We start from the raw sequence: 23,119 nt of genomic DNA on the forward strand, positions 1-23,119 counted from the left end.
GGTTAGGAAGGTGTTTCTCATGTCTAATATAAAATAACTTGGTGTTTAGATGTTTGAAGATGTTAGCCAGAACTATCATGCTGTTATTGTTAACTGCCTTTAGTAGTAATGAACTAAATCACAGTCTGAGTTGGTACATGAGGGGAGAATAACAGGGGTGTACCATTTTAATCTTTCAATATGCTCTCTCTGTATTTATCAGGGTCCTACTGAAAAGTTCAAAGAGCCAAAGGAGTGATATTTCACAAACATCCAATTCTGACCTCCACTGCCACTTCTAAAACATCTGACAGAAAATTCCTATTTATGATGAAAGAGATGAAAACTATCATATTAAATACCTCCTTTTGTTTCTTTTTTAAAGATTTTATTTATTTGACAGAGAGACAAGCAGGGAGAGCAGGTGGCAGAGAGAGAGGGAGAAGCAGGCTCCTACTGAGCAGAGAGCCCGATGTGGGGCTTGATCCCAGGACCCTGAGATCATGACATGAGCCGAAGGCAGATGCTCATCCGACTGAGCCACCCAGGCATCCCTACTTCCTTCTGGAAGACACCTGTCAGGGGTCATAAAGTATATGAGAGACATTTTAAAAGAAATAAATTGATTTAACTTGCAAATTCTTGGTAAGGGAAGATAAAACTCTGGTATCAAACAACTAGAATACATGACTTAAGGGCACTGTGATAGAAAATTTACAAATACAAGGCAAAAAAGGAGAGGAGAAATATACAGATCTATTGTAAACTAAAGACTACTAGAAATCTGAGACTATCGGAAACCTGAATACTGACTGGGCATATAATATTAAGCAATCAATAATTTATAAGGTATGAAAACAGTATTGTGTCACATCTTTTAAAAGAGTCCTGTTTTGGGGCACCTGGGTGGCTCAGTGGGTTAAGCCTCTGCCTTTGGCGCAGGTCATGATCTCAGGGACCTGGGATGGAGCCCTGCACTGGGCTCTCTGCTCAGCAGGGAGCTTGCTCCCCCCCCCCGCCCCCGCCCCGGCCGCCTGCCTCTCTGCCTACTTGTTATCTCTCTGACAAATAAATAAATAAAATCTTTAAAATAAAATAGAGTCCCCTTTTTAAGAGATTATATATACTCAAGTACTTAATGAATTATATAAAATCTGTAATTTGCTTCAAAATAATATAGAAAGGTTATGAACAGGGTTACAGATGGAAACAGACCGGCCCTGGGTAGTGATTACTCAAGCTGAATGGCATGTACATCAGGATTTATCATACTGTTTTGTCTATGTTTGAAATGTACCAAAATAAGAGATTAAAAAAACAGATGAAGTTGTAGCCTGCTACAGTGGCCTTCTGATATTATTCCAAGGACTTTGGATACACATTCAAAGACAATAAGAAATCAGAGATTTGGCATTTGGGATTATTTTTAAAAAGTCAAGCCGCTGTGGTATTGTGGTGGACAGGCTGGAAGCCAGACAACTAGGGCAGAAATATCAAGAACTAGGATGGAGATACCAGTAAGAACCTGTTGTACTAAGTTCGAGCCAAGATTGGAGACAGAACTGGAAATTTTACATGAACTAAGGTGATAGCATTAGCCTGATGTCATGCAAATTGGGCAGAGAGAGTGAAATAGGGGGACCTGCATGGAGATCTGGAAAAATAGGTATGAAGGACAGAAGAGGGTTAGTTTAGAAAAGGTAATGACCTTTTTACAATAAATTTACAATAAATTTTTACAATAAAAATAAGGACTAACACTTAGTTCTTACTAAGCTAAGAACTGTTTAGGCCTTTACATATATAAATACCTTAACAGGTACTTTACACAATATATGAGACATTTAAACATCATTTAAAATATTTTAAAATACGTAAAATTACACATACACATAATATTTAACAAACATATCTTCTAAAATTTCGTATATAGTTTAACACAAATTAGCATATATATGATCTCTTTATTGTGACAACAACCTCAGGTAGGTAAATGTAATTATTACCCCCTTCTGAACAACTTGTAGCAAGTGAATGACTTGCCCTAGGTGACAGGGCTGGAGTCATGAAGGTGGGATCCACATTTACTCATTCTGGCTCCAGAATGTATACTCCTAACTTTTGTACTATACTGTACTACTTCTAGTTCCCAGAACTTGACAGAAGTATTTTATGAAGGAAGGCGAAGCAATCATATTTCCTTTATGGTCAACTCAAATGCTTTAATATCATGATATGTATTTTTAAAAAAATTATTCATTTTAGAAAGCGAGAGAGCAAGCACACAGCAGGAGGAGCAAAGGGAGAGAGAAAGAAAAATCTCAAACAGACATCCTGCTTAGTGTGGAGCCCAACAATGGGCCTTGATCTCATGACCCTGACCAGAAACTAAGAGTTAGATACTTAATCAACTGTACCGCCCAGACACCCCAATAAACAGCATGATTATTTAAGTAAAACTTACTTAGCCGAAGAAACAATGAGTTGTGAATCTTTATATGCTATCAAGTAGCTTTGATTCTCTGGATTATGCACTGTTACCTAAAAGGGAAAAATTTGAAATAATTGTGGTAATCCATAATTTTCATTCATTCACATACAATATATATTCTTTGTACTATTAAAGACAAAGATATGAAAGAATCAGCCCTTGTCATCTAAGGGAATAACCAACATGTCCCAGATTTAAAATACAAGAGCTATTCCTTTATTACAAAATTAAAAAACACTGTTATAATTGCTTGCTCACAAGTAACACATTCTGCACTACACATTCACTATCATGAATTACCAATCACTCTCAGTATCAGAAAAGAGCAGTTTCTAACTTAGAAACTAATAAAGTCCTAAGTGGATTCATTTAGAATAAAAAAATGGTATCTGTTTAATCTAAGGCACTTGAAGCACTCTAAAAGCTAGAAAGAACAATTTTTAATTTTGTCTTTTCAGGAACTTTTAATTCACACTAGATTATTTTCCCAAAGATGTTTCAAAAAGTACGTCACTAATCCAGTGTGGTCAATACACAATCTATTCATTCTGAAACACACCGGCAGCATAACTTGTAACCTACACTGAACTACGTTAAATCATTCATAAAAGTCAAATTAACAAATATACTTACGGCACACACAGTTCAAGAGTATCATTCCTCAAAGCCAAACGTTATCATAAGCTGTGATTATAAACCATGTGACCCAAATAGCTAAATCAAGGAAATCCTTACTAATTAAAAAACAAAACCTGACAGCTCTTAACTATCATTTCCCACAAACAAGTTAATATATTTAAGAATTCCACATTAAGGAAAGAATAATAACCTTTTGAAATAAAAACAAACTTGACATACAAGGTTTCCCAAAGAGTGACGATACACATAAACGGAACTAATTATTTAACTTGTTCATTAACATTGGCTGCTTAATTGGTGTAACAATTTCAATTTGGATTAACAAAAGTAAAACTTTGGGGATATTTAATGTAAAATATGATAGTCTCCCACACACAATCATAATTAAATTAAACAACTTTCCCAACATAGATGTCCATACTTACACTTTCTAAAACTCGTAAACATCTTTCTGCTCCCCATAATGAGGCTACCAGTTTCTCTTCATCTTCGTCTCTACTTAAATGATCCACACATTCTTTCACTAGGAGAAACGAAATGGATATAAAATTAGCAGGTCTCATCACCTCAATATCTATCACCTTAGCTAACACTAAAGCCATCTGTTCACACATGAGTATGCTGGAACCTCTCTGAACATTATTTATTCTAAGTTTCCTAAAACTCTGTGATGTTGAAATACATGAGCCTTTTATTATAATTATTTCCATAATTCTCCAATATCAAAGTGTTAATGGCCTTTCCTTTAAAAGTTCAAGACTTGCAAGATGCTCCTAAAAGAAGATCTTTTTAAATTGATGCAGTAGTTTTTTGAAGTACGTACACAGAATATTTTCTTCAGGTTAAAATTAACACATAAAAATATTATATGTGTTTATGTCATACCTTTATCTACAATATGATCCAGACCACCCAAAAGCCGGAGTTCTTCTTTAAACCAATCTCCTGCTCGTTTAGAAGTAAGGGACAGCAAGGTCTCCATAGCTAAATGCCCAGTCTAAAAATAAGAGGCATCATTAATAAATACTGACTCTTAACAATAATCTTGAGGCAACACTTCTAAGAGACTGTTTTTTGGAAAAGTTCACTGCATGCTACCAGCCCAGAGTATTCTTTATAATACAGTAGGTGCTTTTATAAGTAAAACTGAACTAATGTCTATCAAAATAGTCTTTAAGTTAAATACTTTTAACCACCAGCTTGTTTTCACAGAGAAAATCCTTATTAAATGTAGTCTACCATTTGTCAATTCAATAAAATAAATGGTGGTACTGTTATTTCTTTGGTATGGAGGCACAGATAGGACTGCTAAATCAAAGTGCATATATATGAACTATAAATCACTATATGAGATTAACTCACCACGAAGGCTGTAACACTTAATTACAGGAGCAAAGTGTGTATATACCAGTGGCCCTGAAACCTTAAAAGCACTAGTTATCACTTTACATTTTTGCCAAAGGGTTAAAAAAAAGATATCTTATTGCTTTGGTTTGAATTTTTCAAACTACAGGAAACTTGTACATTTTTTCCCACGTATTTATAAGCTAACTGTATTCCTCCAAAAGTGAGTCCCCCGTCCATTATTCTTTACTTTCCTTGCAAAGCTCCTTGTTTTTCTTCTTATTATTCCATATATTTCCTTACCTATTCTGAATAAAAATCCTGTTACTTTCAGGGTTTCAGATTCACCAGTCTTAAACTTTATATGCAGGGTTGGCAACTTGGATACCCATCATGTGGTTATCATGACAAAATTATATATAAATAATGATTGAGGGGACCACCACTAGAAGCAGCACAGAGCAGTAAAGGTCAAAGTTACAACTGGACTAGAGTTTTTCTTTCTCTTGATTTGCCTTTAATCATTATTTTTCTCTCTTACTGTGTTTCCTTTTAAAAGCATGGGACACCCCCCAACAAAGAATAGTCTGGTTCCTGCTGCAATAAGGAATATCAGCATAACGAAATTAGAAGGCTGATAAGACCTTGTTTTCTTTCCAAAGCTTCTTTCCTTTCAAAGATACAAGTTTACATTAAGTCCTCCTGGCCTATCTAGAACTGAAGATAGATACTAAGAAGTGAAAAAAAAAAAAAAAAAAGAGCTTACCAGCAAAAATCTTAGTATTATAGATTTAGAAGAGATCTAGACTATGTTAGTCTATTCCTTACAAAAAAAAAAAAAAAAAGTTGATGTACAAGGTGACAAAGAACTAGAAATCATCACTACAGAAAGATTCCATTTTGCCCAATTCTTATTCTAAATCCCTGAAAAAGTAATTTAATAAGATCAATTCAAGTATATTAGCTCAAGACTCACTGTAGTAATAAAACTGAAGCCTAAGGAGGCTTTCTTCGTTAAAGAAGAAAGGGGACAGTAATTTGAAATTAATATAGCAAAAAATCTTTAAGTTTGTATGCTAAAAAGGGATTTTAATTTGTCTTCTGTCAGCATAAAAAGGGCTGTCCGATGTTTTAGGCTATATTCATAAAGCCTACTCATAAGCTAGCAATTAAAAATAGCCTACAATTCAAACATTATATATGAAAACTGGAATAGTTCTCAAAGAGTTGAAGCACAAATCATTAATCAGAATACTAATGAGCAATTGTTAACTCTCAGTCATATGAATTATATATGAAAACACTATAATATTTTAAATTAGCTTCCCATGGCACATCAGGAATAACAATGTATTTCAAGGAAGAAGTAATTAATAAAAATCCAAAACTGATGTGCAGAGGGACAATCACTGTACAAAACAATGTCTACTCTAAGATTTAAAACAAAATATTCAAGACTAGCTGAAGTTGGAAGGAAAAGAGGCATCCTAAAATTAGCAACTGTGTTCTGGTTTTAATCATGTAAGTAAATGACTTAACATGATATAAGAAAGTTACTATACTGTTATTTACCATCCTAATAAATTTATCAAACCACAGAGAAAATTCAATGGACAAGTATATATATTTAACAGCAAATGCATGGAAAGAATCTATAAATGTTGAACAACATAGGAAGCCCCCTGCAAAAAAGGTATACTTATTTAATGATGCAGCAAATAAAAATTATCTCAAATTTATTCTTTTGTATCATTAAAAAATCTGTATATGCTGTAAAAATGTTAAAAGAAAATAAATTACAAAATATATATTTACAAATATATTTTAATTACAAATATATTTTAATTATAAATATACTTTAAACATAGTATACAAATAGTCTGGTGAGGTACAATCTGACCATCTATCCACCATCTGAGCCTAGCAGCTATTTTTCCAACTTTAATGTACTGAATACATTCAATTCTGCATCTTGCCTTTTAATGTTAACCTGCTTTCCCCTCAAGCCCCACTTTACACAAATATCTTATTCTACCTTAATTAAACAGAGCAATACCCCTAAGTCATAGTTGGCGAGCACAAAGCATTCTGTAATTTTTGAGGTAAATGCTGCAGTTTTCAGTTTAGTAGGCAGTAGAAAAAACAATGTTTATACAGTTTTGATACTGGAAATATCTGAAAGTCAGGTTATATATAAACAAATAATTTTATTTTTTCAAAATGACAAGACCAATTGTCTTCTTTGGTCTAGTAACCTGTGGGGATATTATTGATTCTATAAGTAAAAAAAGCCAGAGGAAAGGAAAACTGGAATCAACCAGAAACAACACAGTCATCTTAAATTTCAGGAGTTGTGCTGAACCTAAGAGTTACTACTGGCCATGACTCCCATATTACGATAGCCATTGCTCCAGAAAGGCAGGTGCCTAGGAAACTTCCTTCTGAGTCTTGGGCCCTTGAAGAGTTAATCAGACACCTTGAGATACTCTGGAGTTAAGTGAATACTCACTTAAATGGCCCTCACAAATCATCTGAATCTTTATTCCTGACTCCTACACACACACACACACACACACACACACACACCCACCCACCCACCCAAGAAAAAAGGATAGACAAAATGCAGTAGAAAATTTGGCAAAAAATCGAAATATAGATGGACTCATCTAGGAATTTCAGACACGGAACAGAATTATCCTCAGAGCTGAACCTTAGAAGAACTTGCCCAATTGTTGACCAAGAGGTTAAATGATTTCTCCAAAGTCACACACCTGCTGTGACTAATGTAAAACTTTCTCAAAGTAATTTTCATTTTACAGTAGAAAGAAGAAACCCACCGTTATATTTTCTAGATCAAGATGCTTGTTGTGTACAGTTTCACAGAGCCTTCGAATTTTTTCTTTGATTTTGTTCATGTCCTTTTCATTCAATAGCTTAGCTGAAGAAGCATCTTGTTCCAGTTCTAGAAGTCGAATCATGAGATCTAGGCTAGCTCTATCAAGATCCATGTTCAAACGATCTCTACTCAGTATGTACATGAGGGCAGCTGTACAAAGGGACAGATTCTTCAAAAGACAAAAATAAAAGTTAATGTGACAATTTCAGTTATATGACTGTTCTGACATTTGTTCATATGTTGGAAGCCTTGAACATGTTTCATTCAGTGAAAATCGCCCCCCTTTGAATACTATAGGAAAATATCCATTAAATAAAGCTCTGTTACTTAAAATTTTCCTTTCTAGAGATGTTCCCCATAACAATGCTGCAAACTAGAAGAATGTGAGTGGAATTACCTATTTCTTTAGCCATTCTGTAATAAGAGTTTAAAGAACATTTTTTTCCTAGCTATGCATACACACGCACACACGAAACCGTATTTACTATATTTCACTTTATTCTTTATAATTGATAAAGTTGAATTTCAATTCTAAATCAGTAATATGTATCTTAAAATCAGCATCAGACACAGCTATTTTTTTTTTCAATAAAATAAACAGTTGAGTTTGTGTCAGAAATACAAAGCTGGGATGCTCAAATAAACATATTTAGATTCATTTCTTTAAAATAAATTCATCAGGTCTGATTGAACCAATTTTTTTAAAAACCATTAATATAATGTGCTCTTAAAATCATTTAGATAGGGGGCACCTGAATGGTTCAGTTGGTTAAGTGTCTGCCTTCAGCTTAGGTCATGATCTCAGGGTCCTGGGATGGAGCCCCACACTGGGCTCCCTGCTCAGTGGGAAGTCTGCTTCTTCCTCTACCCTTCCTCATCCCTGCTCGTGATCTCTCTCTCAAATAAATAAAATCTTTTTTTTTTTTTTTTTTAAGATTTTATTTATTTATTTGACAGAGAGATCACAAGTAGGGAGAGAGGCAGGCAGAGAGAGGAGGAAGCAGGCTCTCTGCCGAGCAGAGAGCCCGATGCGGGGCTCGATCCCAGGACTCTGAGATCATGACCTGAGCTGAAGGCAGCGGCTTAACCCACTGAGCCACCCAGGCGCCCCTCAAATAAATAAAATCTTAAAAAAAAAATCATTTGGGTAAGATAGTTAGCATACTCTGCTTATAGTACAAAAATCCAGGGTACTGAGGTGATAGATTTTAGGTGAGCATTACATAACAAAATGGTCTATGTTGGGATAATCCAACATTTGGAATATCTTGTACTTAACACTTATTTCAATGCACAGAAATATAAATATCTAAAGATTTTTTTTTTTAAAGATTTATCTGAGAGAGAGAGAGCGAGCGAGAACAAGCAGGAGGTGGAAAGGGAGAAAGAATCTCAAGCTGACTCCACGCTGAGTGCAGAGCAAACACCAAGAGTTGGATGCTTAAGTGAGTGCACCACCCAGGTGCCCCTAAAGATTTAAACTCTGAATCCCCCAACATGGAAAAATTTCAGTCTAGGTGACTAGTTAAATGCTTACAAAGCAAATTATTTTTGGAAATCATGATGTCATAGTACAGATCCTTACGAGATCTACTGCCCCCAATAGCACACACTAATGCCTTGGCCCTTTCCTAACTGTAATAAAGCAAATTAATTCTTAAGTCTCTTCTCTCCCCCCTCATTGTTCTGTAACTGATACAACTTGGCAATGGAATTATCCTCACTCAGGGTTAAGTACACTGCTTTCAGTTTCAGAAGATTCAATATTAGGGATGCCTGGGTGGCTAATTTGGTTAAGCATCTGCTTTTGGCTCGGGTCATGATCCCAGAGTCTTGGGATCGAGCCCCACATCGGGCTTCCTGCTGGGTGGGGAGTCTGCTTCTCCCACTGCCCCTCACCCTACTCGTACTCTTCCTCTCTCTCAAATAAGTTTAAAAAAAAAAAAAAAGAATTAGAAGAAGAAGATTCAGTATTAGACTGTGTCACCTAATCTGCATTTGGAACATAATTTCCTTAAACAAAAATATAATAAAGTTGTCTGAAAATACCACTATTGATAATGGTTAGTACTCATTCTTTTTAAGATTTTATTTATTTGACAGAGAAAGACATAACAAGAGAGGGAACACAAGCAGAGGGAGTAGGATTGGGAGAAGCACGCTTCCCACTGAGCAGGGAGCCCAATGCAGGGCTCAATCCCAGGAACCTGGGACCATGACTTGAGCCAAAGGCAGACGCTTAATGACTAAGTCACCCAGGTGCCCCAGTAATGATTTTTTTCCCCAACATCAAAAATGTTAAACCTGACTTTCATTACAGATACTTGATTTTTAAGAGATTAGGGTCAAAGTCATAATGAAAATGAGAATTTTGTTTCTTTTCACAATGGGCTAGAACTAGATTCAACATCCAAACAAAAAGTTTTTTAAAATCTTAATTTCAAACTATTTTTTCATGCTATTAATATCAAAGAGTAAAAAGGGTTTTTTTGTTTTTTTTTTCTTTTTTTAAAGTAGGCTCCATGTCCAGCATGGAGCTCAATGTGCGGCTTGAACTCACAACCCTGAACTCAAGACCTGAACTGAAATCCAGAGTCATTTATACTTAACCAACTGAGCACCCAGATGCCCCTAAAAGATTTTTTTCAGCACTTTATAGTTTGAGGAACTCAATGTTCACAGAATTAAATATCCAGTATAGTATGGTATGTTAGGTGCGGTAACTGATGTTTTAATGGTATAAATTGAAAATAATATTAAGACAAATAAGTGTCATGAGAAAATAACCTTGAATAAAAAACTTCTGGCATTAACCTCTACATATTTAGCAAATAAAACAACCCATAATTAGGAAATATTCACATATGAATATCAATAGCCAAATACACAATTTTTTAAAAAAAGAAGTCCACTTCTTTTGAAGCCATGAACTAGCATATTTAAATATGGGGGGAGGATAGAGAAATGCAAGCAGACTCCTGCTGAATGCAAGCCCCATGCAGGGCTCCATCCCACGACCCTAAGATAATGATCCAAGCTGAAATCAAGAGTCAGGCACTTAACCTACTGAGCCACCCAGGCACCCCCCAAATACACTATAAATTTTAAATAATGCTTCCTAATCCCAGAAACTTAAGAATACCTGATGGTGCTGGGAATCATCCAAGGTTTTAAAGACCATTGCTACCATTCCATGTGCTCTCAGGTGCATTCGAAAACTGGGCATGGCACATTTAGTAGCCAAGCTAATAACACTAGGAGAAAATAGACTAGATTAGGGGGGGACTGAAAATAGTGCATTAGTTTTTTGTTTATGCAATATCAAAACAAGCAAATGGGGAAGGGTGCGGGAGTGTCAACCCACTGCCCATATGGAACACAATATAAAACATGCACAAACTGAATTATTAAAAATCTGTTGATGCACAGTGATTAGTATAAATATAAAAAACACATAATCATCTTTGATGTAGTCTTTATACCACTACTGCGATTAAAAGCAGAAAGTCTCAGCTACCTTTCATAATGCTTCTGATACATGAAGACTACAGATAACATTTGACCGGATATATTCTAACTGACTGGATAATTCAATCAAATTAAGATAATTCAATCCACTATAGTATGCAAAAGATGATACAAATCAAAACATGCTTAAATCAAACATATTTATCACTTGTCTGAAATTTGGGGCTGAAAAAGAACTTAAAAGATTTGTTAGTATAACACTTCTTTTCATCTGTAAAGTGAAATCCATACTATGCTAACGAGCTACAATCATCCAACTTTCCTTTGTCCATGTAGAATCAAGTCCCTTAAAAGAAATCAACCACATTGTAACTTATTTCCACCGGCTATAAACTACAGTTATGATAACAAAACCATGGTAACAAAATGTTTGGCTCTATCTGGCCGGAAGATTTCAGTAAGATAGAGGATGCATACATTTATCACACATAAAAATAAGGTCTCACCTAAGGCAACGTGTGTTTAGAGGCTGAGTGCTCTTTAAGCCACTTAACAGGTATTCAATATCATCAGTGAACTCTTGATTTTCACCAAATTCCACCACATCATTGAAGTGCTTCACATGCTGAACAACAGTATACAACTGCCAAGAAAAAATAAGTCCACTTCTTTTGTAACCATGAACTAGTATATTTAAATCTACGGGCTTGCAGTACTGAAGTGTATAAAACAGTTCATTATATGGCAACTAAAAGAAAAGTTTTAAAAACATTAGACAGTACTAGGAAAGATAAGTTCGTGGATATCTGTTCAAGACATTAAAAGACTAAATATTACATGCAAAAATCTATCCACGTGCAGTAAAAACTATATGGCTGCTTACTTCTTTGTCTTCTTTTCTGCATTTCAGTGCAGTAACTATATCTTGGTAGGGCTGAGTAGGTATTGTCACAGTTTTTATCACTTTGGGTGGTGGTGCAGGAGCCTTAAAAACTCCATCATCTTTTTGATTTGGTTCCTTTGAAGACAGCCTCACCTATTAATAAAGGTATTAAATTACTGTTCTAAATAAATATATAAAAATAGTAACAGCTCATTTACCTAAAAAATTTGGCTTTAAAAAAAAAAAGGGGCAGGGAGAGGCCTCTGAAATGGTATAAGGGCTACTTTAAAATTCTATGCACTACTAGGTAAGACTCACAAAAGAACCACTCGGGAATTCCTTCTGGTCTTTTTAAACCTCACATTTCATACATAGTTTGTTTTTTGTCTCCAAGACCACGAGAAGGAATAAAGAACCACAATTACACACATAAATAGCATTGATAAAAAGTTAGGAACAGGACAAGAAAATCACAACAGATAGACAAGAGAACTTTTAAAGCAGAGAATCTGTAATTTGGATAGCCATAATAAAAGCTTGATATATAATTATTAATATACACAATAATGATCTTATACTAGTAAATGGAGTTTAATATATTCAACTTTAAGAACACAGGGAACTATAATTATAGTATCTTAGAAAGATCTCTATCCCTAATTTTTTTGTTGTTATAAAGAATTCATTACTTGACAGCTCCAGATGACTGAGGTGTTACCATTAACTTCAAGTATTAATCCATGGTCCTCCCAGTTACTCTGAAGAAAATAATTTGATAAGCATCTTTTTCAAATGTGTTTTGAACTGAAAGTTATTACTGAAATGCAGGAAAAAGTTCTCTGAAATTAATTACTCAAAGTAATTTCAAACTAACCACTTTGCTACTCTAAGATCTATGTAGGATATAATTTATAAGATAGCTCTTAATAGCTAATATAAACTTCAAATATGGAATAATTTACCCATAAAACACTAAATATAGTAATTCCGTAAGATATGGTCAGGAGTAAAATGATCCAGTATTTTTTAAGGCTTTTATCTATAAACTAGTAGCACCAGAATTCCAATTATCCTATCTACAATCCTCACTTTTCCAAAGAATTAAACTGAAGCTGCTCAATTTTAGTGAGGAAGACCCAAAGATTTTCAAATTGTGAATAAAGATAGCAACAGCCTAACCAAAAACGAAGTTAAAAAGTACAGTTCACTTACTGTGGCACTCTGAGGTTTTACTACTGGTGGCCCTGGTAGCTCTTCTGAGTCTGGATGGTTCCAATGTCTGGCATTATATACAGCTTTTGTAGGAGACTAAAGAAATAAGAAAAAGATCAACTGTTTTCTTATTTTGCATCCTTAAAAGAGTGTCACATTTAATAAAAATCACAAAGAATAACTTAAAAACATAAACATGTATCCTAGAGAGAGCAGGATAGACAATACCTGGCTTGTATTCCCACTGTGCTCCCATGCCTATGGAAGTCACTGTGGTATTCAGCCACAAAATCAACAATTAGTGCTGTGGGCAACTATTACCAATCTGTACTAACTTACTAATCACTATAGTTCATTCAACATATATTTTATTCCTAATACTACTGATTCATGCTGCATAGTCTTCCAACCATGAAAATAAGGCAGCTTATGGAAAGTATAAAGGTCCATAAATATTTTTAAGAGAAACTTTTGGGGCCAGAGGATTACCATTACTAAGAAGTTTTCAAAGTTTTAAAAAAGTAGTTATGGAATACAGACCATATATTACATAACACAGGGGAATCTAAAGCAGTACTATTTAATTACATATATTATTTCTGCAGCAAAATGTATTCTTATTCACATGAAGTGGGATGAAGATGTAAACTGCTCCACCTCAGTTCAGGTCAGTGTGCTGACAAAACGTTTAATTTAATATAAATTTAATGAAAATAATTTTCAGTTTTGGGCGCCTGGGTGGCTCAGTCAGTTAAGCATAACTAAGTAATTTAACTCAAGACAGTTAAGATCAAGACCTCAGTTCAGGTCTTGATCCCAGAGTCCTGGGATGGAGTCCCATATTAGGCTCCCTGCTCTCCCTCAGCTTCTCCCTCTCCTCCCCACTCATTCTAATAAATAAATAAATATATATTTTAAAAAATAATAAAAAGGTGTATGGAGAGATAACTTAAAAACTATTTTAACACTCTGATATTAAAATTGAGAATAAAGACCCATAAGCCCCTATAATCAAATCCAAGAATTAAATCTCTATAAAAAGCACAAAAACCTCACTTCCTTTTTTTTTTTTAAAGATTTTATTTATTTATTTGACAGAGAGAAATCACAAGCAGGCAGAGAGGCAGGCAGAGAGAGAGGAGGAAGCAGACTCCCTGCTGAGCAGAAAGCCCGATGCGGGGCTTGAACCCAGGACCTGGGATCATGACCTGAGCCGAAGGCAGCGGCTTAACCCACTGAGCCACCCAGGTGCCCCAAAAACCTCACTTTCAAAAGGAGACTGAAACCATTTTTCCATCCTTTACAAAAGTCATGTTAAATTTTGTCCTTTAAGCTTCATATAAATGATTTGATCGCCTTAGAGATTTTCTGTTTATAAGAGTATAATAAATGACACACTTTCAGTACTATATGCAAAAAGTAAGAGTACAAGTGGGGAAACATACTTCAAGACAAGCCAAAAGTCTACATCCATAAAGTAACCATCTTCCCTTACTAGCCAGAGTGAACTCACCTAACTGGAATTAAACATCAAAGTTATCTTTTTTCAAATGTTACCTTTAAAATAACCATGTTGTGACAGTCTAAGCCCTACAAGAACTGGTTTATTAAAAGATAAAGCTTAGGGGCGCCTGGGTGGCTCAGTGGGTTAAAGCCTCTGCCTTCAGCTCAGGTCATGATCCCAGGACCTACATCGGGCTCTCTGCTCAGCGGGGAGCCTGCTTCCTCCTCTCTGCCTACTTGTGATCTCTGTCTGTCAAATAAATAAATAAAATCTTTAAAAAATAAAAATTAAAAGATAAAGCTTAAATGGATTTGTATATTAAATATGTTAGAAAAATCTTAACACTAAAAGAAATACTACTGTGAAAGTAGAAGCATAAAGTCTCTCACTTGTATTATGTATATAAACCCATTATTCTTATATACCAGGTTTGCATAAAGTGAGGAGACACTGGTAATCTAAAGCAATTTATACACCAGGCAATGACTTGATCAAGCCTCTTAAGGCACAGCCACACAGACTAGACTCAGCATAAATTTTAAAACCTAGCTCCCTATTCCTTACTGTTTTTCTCTCAAACATCAGCTATATAATCCCTATGACTGCTAGCTATTAGATACCTCACTTAAGCAACTTTTAATAGTCAAAGCACACTCATGAGCCCAGGAAGATCAAGGACATTTGAAAAGAACAGGTGCCTCAAAGCTCAAGTGCTTTACTTCTTTTTAAAAAGCACTGATATGGGGCGCCTTGGTGGCTCAATGGGTTAAGCCTCTACCTTCAGCTCAGGTCATGATCTCAGGATCCTGGGATCCAGCCCCTCCGCTCTCTACTCAGCAGGGAGCCTGCTTCCCCTTCTCTCTCTGCCTGCCTTTCTGCCAACTGTGCTGTCAAATAAATAAAATCTTTAAAAAGAATAAAAAATAAACAAAAATAAAAAGCACTGATACAGCGCCCCTGGGTGCCTCAGTTGGTTAAGCATTTGTCTTCAGCTCAGGTCATGACCTCAGGGTCCTGGGAATGAGTCCTAAGGCTCCCTACTCATCGGGGAGTCTGCTTCTGCCTTTCCCTCCCCCACACTTCCCCATTCGTTTTCTCTCTCACATAAATAAAAACCTTAAAAAAATAAAATTAAATTAAAATTAAAAAACATTGATTGCGGGGGGACACACACAAACACACACATACAAAATTGATGTCCCATAATAATCTTAGATAATAAGAAGTTTATCTGATTCCACAGGTAACAAAATGCCAGAGCAAGTCGAGTCTAAATTAAATAGACCGCCTTCCAGTTAACTGTGAATGGCAATATACCTAACAAAGCAGATTTAGAAACCGGATGGTCTGTATTAAAATCCAGATAAACCCTGAGTTCTATTCTTGTTACTCAACATTTTACTCATCTGTAAAATGCGCTTAATAATAGTACTACAAAGGATTATTGTGAGAATTAAATGAATATATGTAAAACGCTTAGAAGAGTGCCTGAAAGAGTATGTGCTCTATAAGTATTAACTATTATGGGTAATACTACCACTAATAGTTACATAATGATGTGTAATTCTCAGTCTAGCACCTTCACAAGAAAACTAGAGTATGTGGTCTACTGCAATAAACAAATAACTGACATAAAAACAAGCTGTTAGCAAGTATTATTATTATAAAAATCAGACAGGGATACATTGTTCTCACTCATTTCAAAAGTCTTTGCCCAAAAAATATTATCATTGATGAGTATAGATGGAAAAAATCCTCAAGAAAATACTAGAAAACTGAATTCAATAACACAATGAAAGGATTATACACCATAACCAAGCTGGATTTATCACTGGGATGCAAGGATAATTTAACATGAAAATCAACCCATGTGATACATCACATTAACAGAGCGGACAAAATTCTGTCCATCATGACAACTGGATTTAAAAAAAGGATTTGAAAAAAATTTAACACCCTTTCATAATAAAAATAACAAACTAGGAATACAAGGAAATTACCTAAACGTAATAAAGGTCATATATTAAGCCAGACCTAATATACTCAACAATGAAAAACTGAAAGCTTTTTCTTTAAGATCAGAAATAAGGCAATGATGGCCACTCTCACCACTTTTATTTAACATAGTACTAGACATATCAACAAAAGCAGCTAGGCAAGAAATAAAAGGTATTCAAATTGGAAAAGAAGTAAAATTCTATCAGTCCACAGATGATATGATCATGTATACAGAAAACTCGATTCCACCAAAAAACCCCATTAGAATATAGTTACTAAAGTTGTAGGATACAAAAATCAATTGCATTTCTATACAACTAACAAAGAATCCAAAAAGGAAATGAAGAAAATCCCATTTACAATAGCATCAAAAGCAAAACAAGAAAGAAACCTTAACAATAAACTTAACTAAGGAAACAAAAGATTGTACCCTGACAGGTACAAAACAAAGTTGAAAAAAATTAAAAGGTGGAAAAAAAAAAAAATGGGAAGACATCTTGTTCATGGATTATAAGACTTAATATTGTTAAAACGGCCATACTTCCCAACGGATCTAATTGTCCAGCTGTATTCGTCTGCATGTGAAACCTGGTTTTCCCGGCACCACAATAAAACAAAAATCAACTCAAAATGGTTTAAGGATTTAAACATAAAAGACCTGAAACTGTGAAAAACCTTGAAAAAAAATGGGAGAAAAGTTACATTAACAGTAGTCTTAACAATGACTTCTTGCATATGACACCAAAAGCAGAGGCAAATGCACACACAGACATCAAGCTAAAAAATTTGCACAGCAGAGGAAACAAGTAAATAGGCAACCTACAAATGGGAGAAACATTTGCAAATGATATATTTAATAAGGGGTCACTATCCACAGTATAAAAGGAACACCTACAATTCAATAGCAAAACAAAAACAAAAAAATGATTAAGAAATAGACAAAGGACTTGAAAAGAAATTTTTCCAAAAAAGACATACAAAGGGGGTGCCTGGTTGGCTCAGTGAGTTAAAGCCTCTCCCTTTGGCTCGGGTCATGATCCCAGAGTTCTGGGATCGAGCCCTGCATCGGGCTCTCTGCTCAGCAGGGAGCCTGCTTCTACCTCTCTCTCTCTCTCCCGCCTGCTTCTACCTCTCTCTCTCTCTCTGCCTACTTATGATGTCTGCCTGTCAAATAAATAAATAGAATCTTAAAAAAAAAAAAAAAATACAAAGAACCACAGGTATATGAAAAGATGCCTGACATCAGTAATCATAAGTGACATGTAAATCAAGGGGCCCCTGGGTGGGTCAGTAGGCACCCTGTTCAGCAGGGAGTCTGCTTCTCCTCTCCCTTTGACTCTCCCCTCAGCTTGTGCTCTCTCTCTCAAATGAATTTAAAAAAAAAAAAAAAAAAGGGGGGGGGGGGAGGATGGAGTTCCTGGGTGGCTCAGGAGGTTAAGCATCTGCCTTCGGCTCAGGTCATGTTCCCAGGTTCCTGGGACCGAGCCCCACGTCGGGCTTTCTGCTCAATGGGGAGCTTGCTTCTCCCTGTGCCTGCTGCTCCCCCTACTTGTGCTCTGTCAAATACATAAAATCTTAAAAAAAAAAAAAAGTGAAATGCAAGTCAAAATCATAATAAAATATCACCTCACACCCATTAGAATAGTCACTATCAAAAAGAACAGAAAATAATTAAGTGTTGGGAAAGATATAGAAAAATTGGAAATCTTGTTACACTGCTGGCAAGAATTTAAATGGTGCAGCCATTACGGAAAACAGCAGAGAGACTCCTCAAAAAAGAATACTCCTATGAGCCAGCAATTCTACTTCTGGGTATTCATAAAAAACCAATCAATCAATCAATCAATCAATCAGGATCCTGAAGAAATATCTGCATTTTTATGGTCACTGTATCATTATTCACAACAGCCAAGAGGTGGAAATAACCTACTATTCAAACCACAAATGGACAGGGGCACTTGGCTGGCTCTGTTGGTAAAGCATGTGACTCTAAATTTGAGTCCCACATTAGGTGCAGACATTACTGTAAAAAAAACAAAACAAAACAAAAAAAACCGGGGCACCTGACAGTGGGGTAAACATCTGACTTCAGCTCATGTCATGATCTCGGGGTCCTGGGATCAAGGCCCACATCCGGCTCCCTGCACAACAAGGAGTCTGCTTCTTCCTCTGCCTACACCCACCAGCTTGTGCTCATACATTTGCTCTCTCTTTCTCAAATAAATACATAAAATCTTTTTAAAAAATCATAAAAAAAGATAAATGGATAAAGAAAATGTAATATATCCATGCAATAGACTATTCTGCCGTAAAATAGAAGGAAATCCTATCACATGCTACGACATGGATAAACCTGTAGGATGTTATGCTAAATGAAGTAAACTAGTCACAGGACTAATACAGCGTGATTCCACTTATAGGAGACACTCATAAAAACAGACAGCAGGGTAGTTGCCAGGGGCTTGGGGGAAGGGGCAAATAGGGGGCTGCTGCTATTCAATGCATATAAAAAATAATCATGCAACAGGAAAAAGTTCTAGAGATTGGTTGTGCAATATTGTGCTTACAGTTAACAACAGTGTACTGTACACATAGAAATTTCCCAAGGGGGGAGATTCCATGTTTTTTTACCAATAAATTCTTTTTCAAAAAGCCCTTAAAGCCTAACAGTATACAAAATAACCAAATAACTTATGTTAGAAGGACATATTCAATGAACTTTCTGTTTACTCTGTTTTACAAAGCAATTTAGTAATACTGTTATTTTAAACAGTTTTGATGTTTTACCACTTTAATGCTTATCTAAAAGAAAGTCAGTTCAATTAGAACTTTTCCTTGACTATTACTTCAAGTTCTACATGGCTAATACAGTGTTTATTATAAGGAGGGGGAGGAGATGAAGATAAATCCTACTATCTAAAGATTAAAATGAAAAATAACACCTGGATGTGGTGTGCAAGCAGATACCCAAGGGGCGCAGGTGGCTAAGGATGACAATAATGGACTCTTGAGCTCTTTCTAAAAATAATTCCAAATTCACATGCACCTAAGTTAATTGTGTATAGAGAGTACACAAAAATACTGTGCTACATGCTAGTGAAAGTGACTGTGTACAGAGTAATCAACTTTTCATGGAAGATGAAAATTAACCTTATCATTCAGCAACCTAGCTAACTTTTAACCAGGTGATTCTGACTATACCATTACACTAGGCTTACCTTTAATGTTAATTTTATTCTGGCTTAAAAAGGAGACATATCATATCAACCAAATTCCTTTTAAGTTTTTTTTTTTAAGATTTTATTTATTTACTTGATAGAGATTACAAGTAGTCAAGAGAGGCAGGCAGGGAGAGAGGAGGAAGCAGGCTCCCTGCTGAGCAGACAGCCTGATGCGGGGCTTGATCCCGTGACCCTGAGACCATGACCTGAGCCAAAGGCAAAGGCTTTAACCCACTGAGCCACCCAGGTGCCCCTCCTTTTAAGATTTTTATTTATTTGACAGAAACACAGCGAGAGAGGGAACACAGGCAGGGGGTGTGGGAGAGGGAGTAGCAGGCTTTCTACTGAGCAGGGAGCCTGGATGCTGGGCTCGATCCCAGAACACTGGGATCGTGATCTGAGCCTAAGGCACGCGCTTAACGACTGAGTCACCCAGGCACCCCATTAACCAAATTCCTTAATTTTTCCTGGTGTTAAAATATTTGTGGATTCTGTTTGCTCTAATCTCATCTAATGAGAAGAGTACTTAGAACAAAAAAAGTAAGAAAGCTCCCTATAACAACATTCTAAAAGATCTGGAATTATTTTAGCATATTTCAGTTCTAATCTTAAACATATTATTCTCTTCAATTCTCCGGGGGGGGGGGGTGACAAACAAGAAAAACCCCAAGTATAACACTCTACTACAACTAAAGGTTAAAACATGCCAGTAACAGACGTATGGAGCATTTATCCATGACAGAGAACCCAGTTTTCTATGAGAACAATGAATAGTATTGGGGTTTTTACAATTTTAATGCCAAGTCCATGCTCAACAGATTGGCTTACTGAATCACAATTATAAAACAAAGGAAAGAAAAACTGCTTCACCAAAAGCTAAGAAGAAATGACAATATTATGCTGTCTTTCACTGAACTGGCTCCTAAAAGGGAAAAAAAAAAATTGAAATAACTGCTTTTAAGCCATATGAATTTTTTTTAACAGTACCAAATTTACTTCTGAGTTTTAAAGAAAACTATGTACTAAATTAAATGAGATAAATATAGTAAGCTGATTAGAATTCATCTAGCATTACCCACACAAGGATAACATGAGAAGAGAATAGCACTCTTACCAGTAATTCAATCAGCATGCTCTACAACTAAATGAGTTCTGAAAAAGAAACGGTTAATGTGGCTACATTGAGACACAAGCTATTGCAGTGATGACAACGAGACCTGTAACATTTTCTGTTGGGCTCACAGAGTAGAGTGGAAGTAATAAGATTTTTCAGTACTAGAAAGAATTAAGAAATAATACTTCCAGATCATCTGCCAAAATAGCCATCAGTGTACTTGTACAATTTGACTTTTAGGGCCCTAATGAAACTGGATCCCAAAGATTACAGGTGTAGAATTTTTGAAGTATGTCCATATTCAAGTACAGATCAAAGAAGCCCAACCAAACTAGCTCTGGACTGACAGTGACAACTGGACTGAACTAATAAAGTTCTTTTTAAAAGGGCTATTTTGAAGATTGTGATTCAAACTTTGGAGGAACTATGGTGATAAGCAGCGGAAGGAATCACATGTAAAATTCCTTAAATAAAAATTTATTGATTTAAAAAGTTATAAGGAGTTTTAAAAAAGATGGGTAGCAGAAGCAGAGGGAGTTTGAGGGAGAAAGTTTTACCAAGATTAGGATAACTTTTAGCTCTTTAGAACTTTCTTTTAAGCATAATTATATAATCTCAAATTGTACCACCCTATGACAAAAAAACCCTTAAAATTTTTAATAATTTGTTAAATATTCAAACTACTAAATTATTTAAGGGAAAAATGCAGACATCCCTAAACTAAAATCCAGAATGTACTGCTAAAAACAAGACATTTAGAATAGGTTAATACAGAATAGATTAATACAGAGCACTACATAGAGAATGTAACCCACATGTACAAGAGAGAAAGAGAGGAAAATCTTTTCTGCCTTCTTAAGTTAAAGTCCACAAATAAACCTTTTAAAGAAATGGGCTGCTATTTTTATGAAAAAATTGTTAATTCCTATCTACATGAAGAACAATGCATACCACCATTCAGCTTGTGAACATAACTTCAAAGTATTTTGGTAGCAACGATTTTATAGATGCAGGCCACTGCCACATAAGAATTTGAAGTAACATAATTTGAGTATAAACTGTAAAATATCCAGATAATAAAGCATATATTCAATACCTGACACTTTATGAAAACTAATATGACTCAGCCTACAATTCAACTATCAAAAATACTAGAATATATATGCAACTAGTGAACTGTTGATTACTACATCAAAAACTAATGATGTATTATAGGTTGGCTAACTGAACACAATAAAATAAATAAATACACAGGGCACCTGGCTGGCTCAGTGGGCTAAAGCCTCTGCCTTCCGCTCAGGTCATGATCCTGGGGTCCTGGGACTGAGCCCCACATCAGGCTCTCTGCTCGGCAGGGAGCCTGCTTCCTCCTCTCTCTGCCTGCCTCTCTGCCTCCTTGTGATGTTTGTCAAATAAATAAATAAATAAAATCTTTAAAATAAATAAATAAATAAACAAACACATACATACAATACTAGAATGAACCATGATGAAAATATCAGCTAAAATAGGCATCAGGTTTTACAACTAAAAATGCCATTAAGTGGGACGCCCGGGTGGCTCAGTTGGTTAAGCAGCTGCCTTCGGCTCAGGTCATGATCCCAGCGTCCTGGGATCGAGTCCCACATCGGGCTCCTTGCTCATCAGGGAGCCTGCTTCTCCCTCTGCCTCTGCCTGCCATTCTGTCTGCCTGTGCTTGCTCTCTCTCCCTCTCTCTCTCTCTGACAAATAAATAAATAAATCTTTAAAAAAAAAAATGCCATTAAGTATATAATGGACCAACTGAAAAGAGAAGATGTAAATATCTTGATACCTGTATCTACAGAATATTCATTCTCCCCTTCTTTTTAAGAATATATAGCTAGGCACATGCTTGTCCTGATTTTCTAATGTCTCTTGCTGCTTGTGTGGGCACATGACTAAGTCCTAGTCAATGATGTATAAAGAGAAGCACTGTGGACACCTTGTGGGTCCTGGCCTTACAGAGATGGGTCACTACTTCATCTTCCCATTCCTTCTATACTCTTTAATAGTGTAGAGATGACAGCACACCACCACAGAGGAAACTGGACTCTTAGAACACAGCAACTTGAAATCACTCCAGAGATAAACAGACAAGGACTATTTTAAGCCCAAAAAAAAAGAAGCTACCTATTTAAAAACTTAGTTGGGATTTTTTTTTTTTTTTTAAATATTGTATTTATTTATTTGACAGAGAGACACAGCGAGAGAGGGAACACAAGCAGGGGGAGTGAGAGAGGGAGAAGCAGGCTTCCCACCAAGCCGGGAGCCTGATGCGGGGCTTGATCCCAGAATCCTGGGATCATGACCTGAGCCGAAGGCAGACGCTTAACGACTGAGCCACCCAGC

General features: G+C 35.9%; 1 protein-coding gene across 4 annotated transcripts in view; it reads right to left on the reverse strand.

The window, feature by feature from the left end:
• The window catches only part of LOC111145126 (WAPL cohesin release factor), an 86,418-nt gene that overhangs the window by 15,083 nt on the left and 48,216 nt on the right, over nt 1-23,119 (reverse strand). For all 4 annotated transcript variants that reach the window (XM_022499803.1, XM_022499800.1, XM_022499804.1 and 1 more), the window contains 8 exons: nt 12,913-13,008; nt 11,701-11,853; nt 11,324-11,460; nt 10,492-10,603; nt 7,291-7,518; nt 3,995-4,106; nt 3,535-3,632; nt 2,444-2,520 (listed from right to left, as the gene is read on the reverse strand). In XM_022499803.1, the coding sequence (XP_022355511.1) occupies nt 2,444-2,520; nt 3,535-3,632; nt 3,995-4,106; nt 7,291-7,518; nt 10,492-10,603; nt 11,324-11,460; nt 11,701-11,853; nt 12,913-13,008 (1,013 nt within the window). The remainder of the gene's footprint in view (nt 1-2,443; nt 2,521-3,534; nt 3,633-3,994; nt 4,107-7,290; nt 7,519-10,491; nt 10,604-11,323; nt 11,461-11,700; nt 11,854-12,912; nt 13,009-23,119) is intronic.

This window comes from Enhydra lutris, unplaced genomic scaffold, assembly GCF_002288905.1.
Source record: "Enhydra lutris kenyoni isolate GAN:26980312 unplaced genomic scaffold, ASM228890v2 scaffoldscaffold12, whole genome shotgun sequence".
Taxonomy (NCBI): domain Eukaryota; kingdom Metazoa; phylum Chordata; class Mammalia; order Carnivora; family Mustelidae; genus Enhydra; species Enhydra lutris.